The sequence below is a fragment of the Cryptotermes secundus genome, unplaced genomic scaffold (genome assembly GCF_002891405.2).
Source record: "Cryptotermes secundus unplaced genomic scaffold, Csec_1.0 scaffold5165, whole genome shotgun sequence".
Lineage (NCBI taxonomy): Eukaryota > Metazoa > Arthropoda > Insecta > Blattodea > Kalotermitidae > Cryptotermes > Cryptotermes secundus.
The window spans coordinates 1-10811 of record NW_019740015.1 but is presented as its reverse complement, the minus strand read 5'-3'; the positions used below and the strand labels follow the sequence as shown (position 1 = coordinate 10811).

The following is a 10811-nucleotide window of genomic DNA, read 5'->3' as shown; positions in this document are numbered from 1 at the left end:
TTCCAGGGCAAACATCTGAAGTTGTATAGGCTTATCACTAGTTTTATAAACATTTCACATTACCTTCCTCTGCCTGATGGTGCTGCAGCATGCTAAAAATGGAACAATATGACACCTTTTGGCAGCACAGTTACTGTGAACACAATGCTAACCACAAAAAGAAAGTTGTACTTTTACTTTAAAAATCTACTTTGCAGCTCAAAATTTGCAGATTATTAACAGTGTGGAGAAAGCCATGGATAATACAATAATCTACATTACTGTGGCTTCACAAGACATGAAATCACAGAGTTGCTATCTTCTGGGACATGGGGGTGTGTCTGTAGTGTAATCTCGTAGTTTATCAACATTTCTGAGAGACATACAGCGTCCACCTTCAGAGCTGAAAAGTAAGCTAAACAAGCTGCAAGGAGTGCACAACTATGCCCCTTGCTTGGCTTACTCTCTGACCCAGGCAGTAAGTTCCTCCAAAATATCAGCTAACTTCTACCAGCATCATAGTTGCTGCTGTGAACCTCAAATCTAACATACATGAAACCAGTTTGTAATTGGAGGGTGAAACATATGCTGCACATTATGGCTCAAGTAACTGTTACAAGAAAATTACAGTACCCTTACAGTAATATGCTTAACATGACTAAAATAGGTCGCTCACAGTACCTCCACAATTATCATGTCAGGAGTTGTTGCAAAACATTTTACCATTCACAACAGAAAGGAATGCTCACAAAGTCCATAAAACTTCTCCCTGGAATGTGTAAACACATGTTACTGTAACTGTATTCCTCTGAAATTAAATCTGATAACAGTTCATCAATAATTATTGATGAACTCTGTCTCTGTGTAGTGGCATACTTGAGCAGCATTAGGATGCAGTACTTCCATGCAGAAATTGCTTTTTGATTTGAAAAAGTAACATAGTAGTAACGGTAGTATTATAATACTACCGTTTATATTGAAGAAAATCGTGTCTTTACTTACAGATCTGTAGAGAGATGAAAGGAGGAAATTATGTTACTTTTTCAAATCAAACAGCAATTTCTGCATGGAAGTACTGCATCCCAATGCTGCTCAAGTATGCCACTACACAGAGACAGAGTTCATCAANTTGATAAATATTCATAATGAGATTCCTTACTAAAATTTGAAGAAATGTAATTTTGTTTCATGAGATAGCTCAGTCAGTATAGCAACATGCTACAGGCTAGATAGCCAAGGTTCAGTTCCTGGCAGAGAATATTTCTCTCCTCTGTAGCAATCCAGACCAGCTCTGAGGCCCACCTAACCTCCTATCGAATGGGTACCAGGGGTTACTCCCCCAGGGGGATAAAGCAGTCAGGGCATGAAGCTGACCAGTCACCTTCATCCAGTGTCAAGTTCAAGAATGGTGGAGCTATACCTACACTGCCTCACATGTCTTCATGGCATAATGCTTAATTGAGCATGGGGACAATTTTACCTTCATTAGACATTCTTGGACTTTTCATGATACTTCAAATTTGGATTTAATTAATACCAAATGAAATTATACATCTGGAAGAGAAAAATTAATCTGTAGGACAGCAGAGTGGGTTCCATTATAGAAGTTAATTAATCCTACTGTAATCCAAGTAATGGATATAAAATTTTTGGGTGGTGTTGAAGGAAAAATGAGAAGGGATGTAAATATAAGAGGAATGTTTGCAACTGCTTGGTCATGCAAATAGAATGATAGTGTGGCTAGAGCAAGGATGTTGAGAAGGGCTTTAGAATTACTTTCTGAATGTGAGAGTCACCCAGTTGGGTGGATACTAATAGACAGTATGAAGAGAGGAATTAACTGGCAAGTTATCAAAAGTGAAATGTGGGAAGAAGGGGTAGAGATTGGAGATATCATGCACATAGATCTGCATACAGCAGAAATTATGTGGAAGAACATAAAAAGATTATTGTGTTTAATTCTTTGATTCACATAATACCAGGAAACTGAATTTTATTCACTTTAAGCATTCCACTGAGACCATTGTGCTATCATGAATGTGGTCCAGTGTGGACTGAAGATGCTTATGCTGTGAGACATTCTAACCACCCAGCAGGGTTCCTGCAGAGCTCACCAACAAGGGTGACACACTGCCACCAACATCATGCCCTGCCAGTGCACTCAGTCCCGTCTTCCCCATGGTACTCATCGGCAGTGAATTCTGCCTCAGACCTGCATGCTGGCCCACGGTTTGCACCTAGCTGCCAGGTAAATCCCTGTGGGGGCAGGAAATTTTGTTTCTCCATGTTGTCCAGACCAGCTCTGGGACTTGCCCAGCCTCCTACCCAGTGGGTACCAGGAGCTCTTTCCCCAAGCTGTGAAGCTGACCACTCATATCCAACTAGAGGCAAGGTCAAGAAGACATGGTTTTATATATCCACTCCCCCATATGTCTTCATGGCATAGTGCGTAATCAGTTAAGAACAGGGACAACTTAACCTTTTTACCTTTTCTGTAGATCAACACTCAATAAGTTATTCTTGGGCTCAGTTAACTAAGCAAGAGACTATGACGACTTATTCTTAACCTAGGCACTAGATGGACGTAGGTGATCAGCAGTTCATGCTGACCATGCTGGCAGAGCATCCAGTGTCCAATTGTTAGGAGGTTGAGTGGACCCTAGAGCTGATCAGAACTGTGAAGGAGAGAAAAGTCTCTTCATTCTGTCAGGAATCAAACCTGCTTTCTTCAGCCATCCACCACATAGCCCATCAGAGAAATATTAGTTTTCACTGCTGTAATCTTATGCCGCAGTAAAGGAACCCACATATAATATTCCTCTGTTGAAGGATTTCTCTCATTTAATGTTCAGTTTTAATGTCCCCCAAGCTAGTAAACTCAAATCATCTCAGTTTAAGGTTTTCCTCAGTTTGATGTTCAAATTCACTGGTGTCTAAAGATATCTTAAACTGAGATTTTACTGTATTCTTAGCTACCACCAACCTGAGCATAATCTATGAAACAGAATAGCAAGTATTAGCTTTTTAAATAAAAGTTTACATTGTAAATTGACAGTCAAGTAATTGAACATGTACTTTTTGTAACTTTGGGTGATTGTTGGACTTACCTTGCAGTTCCGTCAGTTTGGCCACTGCACACCATACAACCATCATTATCAGCTTTATCCGCCTTTCCTGGTGCAGTCACAACTTGGTAGAGTTGCTCCTGAGCAGAATGCACTCTCAGGATGACCATCATATGTTCACATTGCAACTTATGCACCTAGGCAACTTCAGGTATGTACTGAAGCATGGTCTATTGACCAACGCTGTTACCACGAATCATTTTATGATAAGAAATTGGAGGTTCTCACTCCAGTGAATATGAAAAATTACTGTTTCTGGGATGTGTGACTGTGTAATCTGGTTGGATGAATATGTTTCCTCCATATTCTTCTACCCTGAAGACAGAGACAGCTTGTTCGTGCAAACTGTTGGTAAATGTACACCAGACTACATGCCATCGTATCCAAAAAGAGAGTAGTCCTCATAGTCAGTGCAGCAGTAACCTCAAATCTCACATCAGGATTAATGTCCTGTGGGATGTTATGCCATGCAGTCTGGTACGGGGTTTACTGACATTAGAGAGGCGCATACCACCTCCATCATCAGGGATATGGAGGTAGTAGATATGCCTGTGCTGTGGTGCTGTGTGCTAGATTGATGTCCATCTTCAGGTGACTAACATCACAGAAGCCAGCGATTTTCTACTAGCAGTAGGAGAATGTAGCATGGCAAGTAAATTTCAGATGTTTTCTGCATTGTTTTTCCTGCATTTAGTTTGGGTTTTAGGCCTTTATGTTATGCCCACTTTTCTTATTATAGATCTCCCAATGACAGAACATGATCACAGCTGCGTATATAGATATAGTTGATTGAGTTAGATTATTCTGTGATTGAGATTAGATCTTTCAAATGGATCCACCTAAGTAGGACCCCTTCACCTCAAGGACAGGGACAGATCAGTGTTTCTGAAACATTACGTTCGTTCAGAATACAAGTTGATGGACAAAATCCAGAACCTTAGTGATCCAGATATGTAATTTCTGACTTCCAGTTTCTCAATCCACTACTCATTCCTTGAGGAGTTACTTTTCTACAATAATATTTCATAATGAATCTCCTTTTAGGAGGTGGAATAACTCAGTGAGTGTAGTGAGTGGATTTCATAGCACAGTGTTGACATAAAAGAATGCTGCTTTCCTTCTTAGGGTGAATGTGCATCCATTGGGCGGCAGAGAGCACCGGAAGAATGACACAGTTGGATCGAGGAATTGTCCACCCCCGGTCCACACAAACGTAAATCGTGGGTCCTCACAGGGGCCCGTCCTAGATCACCACGACACCATCCTAACACCAGCAACAGAGGGAGGTGATAATACACGCCAATAGCCACTGCAACATATAATTTTCTAATTACTAAAATACAAGCTAATATCTGAATATGAAATTGGTTATACGTCCTTTGAAGATGGGACGTAGTTGAAGTACAGTAACAGTGAAGCAATGTGTGTGATTAAATTGGCAGAGTAACTTAAATGTGGGAAATGTATGGAGTTATCTAGTTCACAGTTTTTGTATGTTTGCTTCTGTTCTAAACACTGGAAACTTTTCTTATTAAGTAACTTTATAGAAATGATATGTTTTCTGTGAAAGATTTGCTGCTTGTATGAGAATATGCGGATGGTATGGCACTGGACAGCAGAGTGTGTTGCTTTGTGGAAGTTAATTATTCCTACTGTAATCCAAGTAATGAGTATGAAATTTTTGGAAGATGTTGAAAGAAAAATGAGAAGGGATGTAAATATAAGAGGAATGTGTACAGCTGCTTGGTCATGCAAAGAGAATTAGTGTGGCTAGAGCAAGGACGTTGAGAAGGGCTGTAGAATTATTTTCTGAATGTGAGAGTCGCCCAGTTGGGTGGATACTAATAGACAGTACGAAGAGAGGAAGCAACTGGCAAGGTATCAAAAGGGAAATGTGGGAAGAAGGGGTAGAGATTGGAGATATCATGCACATAGACCTGTGTACGGCAGAAATTATGCAGAAGGACACGACAGAAAGATTGTTGTGTTTAATTTTTTAATTCACATAATACTAGGAATCTGAATTTTATTCACTTTATTTCAGCATTCCACTGAGACCATTGTGCTGTCATGAATGTGGCCCAGTGTGGACTGAAGATGCTTATGCTGTGAGACATTTCTGCAGAGCTCACCAACAGGGTTGACATGCTGCCACCAACATCATGCCCTGCCAATTCACTCAGGCCCTTCTTCCCCACGGCACTCATCGGCAGTGAATTCTTGATTGACACTGCTCTCAGTCTCAGACTTTGTGGAATTTGGAAGAACTACTTTACATTATGAATACATAATTGCATGCATACTATCTGATCTGTTAGAACCAAATGGTATGAGAATAAACTAGGAAATTGTTGACTATGACTTAAGACTGTACAGAGTCCTGGCGGAGATTCAAACTGAGCACCTCCCAACAAGAAGTAGAACATTGCCATTATGCCATCCCATCTGGAAAGAATACAAGCTTCTAGTGATGAACATACATTCAGTTTCATTTGCCATTGTTTGCAAGGAAATGTATGGAGCACATTACCTGCAGATAGCTCGAGAAATTGAGTCCTATGAAGCCTCTTCCATTCCTGGTGAATTGCCTGTGGCTGAGGAAAGACCGCCACGGGTATTGATGAAAGCAGGAATTGAGCGGCTGCCATCCTACAAGTAAGTCATAACATCTTGCGTGTATATTCAGTTGATGTAATAGTAAGAACCATGCAGGATTCTTCGCATAGGTCAGATTAATATTTTCATAGGAGAAACTGTTAACTGTTGGTTATTTTGGGGACAGCTAGTGTTTTCAACTTTCCTGTGTCTGTATACTTAGGAGTAATGTAATGTCTGCTGTATGAGTTGCAGTGAGTTTGTGGGAACAGCCTTCCAGTGGCCATAGGCATATGCATTGCTAGTTATCTCTAAATATCAGTGTGGCAGATATGCCAGCAACACTCAAAATCTCTTTCTTCTATTGTAATATAGCACCTGCAATACATTCTGCTATGGTAACCAAAATCCTATATTTTGTACAGGCAGTCTACTTGCCAGACGTAATTACATCATCACACCTTACAGTAGAAACTGACTACCTCATTCTGTATATTTTAAATCCTTAACTGCAACGTGGGATCATAGTTTTCCAATGTCTCAACATGTTTCATTGTATCTTTCCCGTATGGCTCTGACATAGGCAGACCTGTTTCTGGGGCATTCAAGCTTCTTTTCCACTCCCCTTTGTAAGAAATTTTGCATGTTCCAACTTTGTATATAGATTCCATATTTTCTGAGGTCATCCTTGGTCTGTCAAGTTCTGTCTATGTTAATCTGTCTTAATTTGTCCTGAGTGTATTCATAATTCTTTCTTAGTATTTTGAATTGTTAAATTGTTAAATTTTAACGTTGACGACTCGGTTTGAGGGCGATTTTTTAGATGCAAGTGCTATACCTGCATTCAAGATACTGGAAAGTGTTGTGCTTTACACTCCGATATATGTAATAGTTCCCACAAAAAACTACATACTGTGGATGTTGAGCTGTGCCAGTGTTTTCATGTTTTGTTATAAGTGCCTCTGATGATGGTTCCTTTGAACCGAAACATGTAAGGCAGATGAGATAAATAAGTGACCAAAATATATATTGTTGCACTTGACGGAAAATCTATTGACAATTGGTCTTTCTTAGTATTTTCGTTCTTGATATGATCTAGTATATTGGTGGCTTTAACTCTATGTACAAATATCCTGAATTGAAGGTCAGTTGCATCAGAAGATAAGTATAATTAATTGTGTTGTACACATATTCATGCAGTACTTGATGTTAAAGTTGTCCCTGCACTTAATAATTAAGCACTACACCATGAAAACATTTGAGGGAGGTGAGTTATAACTCCACCATCCTTGACTCGATGTTATTTGTTTTAAATGTTATAATTATTTAGTCTTTATATAAATTCTGGCAATTAAATGAGTAGTATTAAATCAAGGGGCACAGTCATGGAAGAGCATGTGGAGAGACAAGAGACGCACAACATGGATTCCCTTATTCATGTGAACTGCATATAAAGTACACCTCCTGTTCAGTGTTTCTTGTGTTAATGTTTTCCTACATTTAACATTCTGTAATACCAAGGCAATATTCTCAGCATTAAATTTCCCCACTTTAAGATTTTCCTCCATTTAATATCCAAATTCAGTGGTCCCCAAAGAAATTCTAAATGGGGTTTCACTGTAATACCATTAATTCCATTTGAAGGTGTCTCTGGGGAGCAATAGATCTGAAAACTAAAGTAAGGAATATTGTAAATGGAAGGAATTTAACTTGGAGATTATTGACTAGCAGTCAGTGAAACTATCATGACATGACAGATAACTTAAATGGAGTAGTAACTGGGGGTTCTGCTGCATTTATCAGGCATTTCTAGCCATGCCATACATCAAGCAGGCAGTCATCAACGTCTTATCTTGGAGACCTGGGTTTAATTCCAGGTGAGTGCAAGTGGGACTTGTGGTGGGCAGAGTGGCATTGGTAGAGGATTTCCTCTGAGGACGTCAGTTCACTCCTGCAAACTATCATTCCATCAGTAATTCATGTCCATTTTGAATTGGGGGCTGTTACAATAAATAGGACACACGTCATGTATTACCTTACTGCATGTTTTGACCTTTTTCAAACGTCATCAGGTATATACTTCTTATATTTGTCTTTCTCTCTGATCTGCTGGACTGCCCCACATTGGCCATTGTTTACAGTATGGGTGCGTTTATTTTCAGTTGTTTTATGTAATACCTCTTTTTGTGTATGTTAATTAAATACTGTATTATTAAAATGAAAGTTAGTCTGTTAAATATTAAAATTAGAATTTAAACTTTAGAGGTCCTTATTATGATGACTGTCTCTTGTATCTCGGTTTTCTGAATTCAGGGGGTGTGCTCTGTGTTCCTGTTGATGTGGAATTTGTTCCCTGTATGATCTGAAATATAAATGCAAGGTTATTATATGTATTATGTGTGTTTTTCTTTTTTGGGGGGGCATAGGGGGTTTACATATAGAGGATGTAAAAAAATATATTTTTCAGTGCTCAGTGGTAGAGAGAGGTGTTCAATCTGGTCATGTTTTGTTAATACATCCATGTCTGGAAAGCTTTGCTTACGCACTGGGGCCTCTGAACTGTGAAGGAAGACACCCTTATCACTTACCTCTGCAGCTTACTGGTGACATTTACCTAACATATCTCCAAGAGACCTTACCGAGCTGCTAGAAGTGGTGCCTTTGGAAGTCCCTCGCGAAATGTTGTTCCAGCATGATGACACCCCAGCCCACTGCGCTAATATCATCCGTGAGTATTTGGATTAAACCTTTGGCAACAGATGGGTCGGACGTGGTGGCCCAATAACATGGCCTCCTCCCTCTTCTTACTTGACTCCACTGAATTTCTTTCTCTGGGGATACATGCAAAGCCTGGTGTAAGAGACTCCAGTGGAGACACAATATATGATCTTGTTGCAAGAATTGCAGTAGCAGCTGGAACCATCCAGGAAATGCCGGGAATCTTTCAAAGAGTTCAGCATAACATGGCCAGATGTTGCAGATCATGCCAATTAACCACTCAATGCTGTTTGACGTGTATGTTTCGTCAAGGGATTTAAATCGTTCGTGGGGGTTCGACGTCTATGTATCGTCCAGCTGCACACCTATGTTATAACGCCCATAATAATTGATGGTTTTGCTGTAGATTGTTAGATTTTTCGCTGGCCTGTTGTCAGAAGAACAATATATATATGAAACATGAGTTTAGCTGTGTTGCGTCATCGTTACCTATGCCTGTCTTGCAGCAAAAGCATGTTTCTTCGTGAAGAGATTTCATCATTCAAACTGTTATGAATGGCATGTTTTCTTTGTATGAAGTTATAAAGAGCGGAGACGTACTATGTGGTGTGTTTATAATATCATATTGCCCTGAGCAGGCTACACCAACCCACTCAATTAGAATTCTTAGAAGAGGGGTGTCCAGAAATTTGTTCTTGCAAGATCGATTGATTTTGCACAGTACATAGCAGCCAGTTCTTAGAATAACGTCACGAATTAAGGCAGAACACTGTGGTCACCCCCTGTGACGATATGGGGGGGGGAAAGAACTCATTCCTTCATGTATTATCGCTCCAGTTGACTCCATTTTATCGTACTGACCTTGGTGGTCGTGTCGAGGGATGACCAGAATTTTTTTGCTGCAATCTAAGCTCTGCTTTCGTGCACTACATACCAGCCAGTTCTTAGAATAATTTCATGAATTCTGTGGTCACCCCTATGACATCTGCAGCCAAAATGGATGGAATATGAAACGCATAGCACCAACCCCTTGTTATGATAACATAAAGGTTGAATTTACTGCAGCTGATCTGGCAAGCTAAACGACTCGCGGAAAGACATTTCCTTGTATTCCCCCCACAGGGAAGAAGGCAAGGCCGCACAGAAGATGTGTGGTTTGTGGAAAAAAGGGCCAAAGAAAAGATACACAATATTGGTGTGGTGAATGTGAGGCAGCGTTGTGTTTAGAAGAATGCTTCAAGGCGTACCATACACTGCTCAAATTCTAAACCACCTGCTTCCATTGCCAAGATACCGGACACTCATATTATAAGGTAAGGTTATAAAACCATCTTTTAAGATCATTTTAGTGAAAGTTTCATACTTCAAGGCGTACCATACACTGCTCAAATTCTAAACAACCTGCTTCCATTGCCGAGATACCGGGCACTCATATTATAAGGTAAGATTATAAAACCATCTTTTAAGATCATTTTAGTGAAAGTTTCATGTTCCTATCTCATATAATTTAAGAATAATGATGAATAAATAATTTTCGAGCAAAATTTAAATGGTCAGCTGAAAATATTACCACCGGAGAGACACGGCAGCAGAATTTAAATGACTGCGTGAAAGGGTTAAGTTGGTGGCCGCCATTTTGAGTAACTTTTATAATATATAACAATGATAACGTCCCCTAAAACTTATGTATCCTCTCAGAAAGTGTTGTGACTCTTAGCGCAAAAAGGAAGCATTTCCAGACGTGTGTATGAACAAAATATGATCAGATTGAACCCATCTATCTACCACATGTATTTATTTATGCCCTGTATATGTTTTTCCTTACCTGCTGCTGTTCTAGTTGTTTATTCAACTGACCTGTGGGTATGCAATGTTTTCTTCCTTTTCCTGTCTTCTATTTATTTACTGTGGCTTGTTCCGAAAATGTGGATTTTGTTATTACTGTGTGTATGTTGGAATATTGATATTATTAATATGCAGTCATTAATCATACATATGTTAATTACAATTGAGAGCTGAGTAGCTCAGTCTGTATAGTGACTGGGCTATAGCCACAACAACTATAAAATAGGAGTTTGTTTGCGAGTGGGGGAAGGAGTTTTCTTTTTGCCACTGCACCCAGAATGGCTGGGAGTCTTTCCCTGGGGGTAGAGCAGCCGGGCCATGAAGGTGACCCGATCACCTCCATCTATTGATTCGGTTAAAAATATGTGGGGTTATACATCCACTTCTCCATGTCTGTAAGGGGTTGTGCTTAATTTAGTACTGGGACAACTTTACCTTTAGTTGCAGATGTTGAAGTAGTTGTTGAGTAATGTCTGATAATGTGATATTTTGTCCAGGTTTGGCGCAGACTCCAGTACTGAACATCAGACATCGTGTGTGGTGTGCATG

At 39.8% G+C, this 10811-nt stretch overlaps 1 protein-coding gene across 1 annotated transcript; it reads left to right on the top strand.

Moving 5' to 3' along the window:
- Positions 1–1119: 1119 nt before the first annotated feature.
- LOC111872276 lies at positions 1120–5649 on the top strand. Its single transcript, XM_023865989.2, has 4 exons — positions 1120–2227; positions 3094–3255; positions 4230–4390; positions 5149–5649. Exons 1-4 carry the CDS (start codon positions 2196–2198, stop codon positions 5157–5159), a joined length of 366 nt encoding a protein of 121 aa, XP_023721757.1. The 5' UTR covers positions 1120–2195; the 3' UTR covers positions 5160–5649.
- The last annotated feature ends 5162 nt before the right edge of the window (positions 5650–10811 follow it).

Coding starts and splice junctions, on each gene's coding strand:
- LOC111872276 (XM_023865989.2), top strand. CDS start 2,196: ATGCTGGCCCACGGTTTGCACCTAGCTGCCAG. Junction 2,228..3,093: donor GGTTTGCACCTAGCTGCCAG/GTAAATCCCTGT, acceptor CTTACCTTGCAG/TTCCGTCAGTTTGGCCACTG. Junction 3,256..4,229: donor ATGCACCTAGGCAACTTCAG/GTATGTACTGAA, acceptor TTTCCTTCTTAG/GGTGAATGTGCATCCATTGG.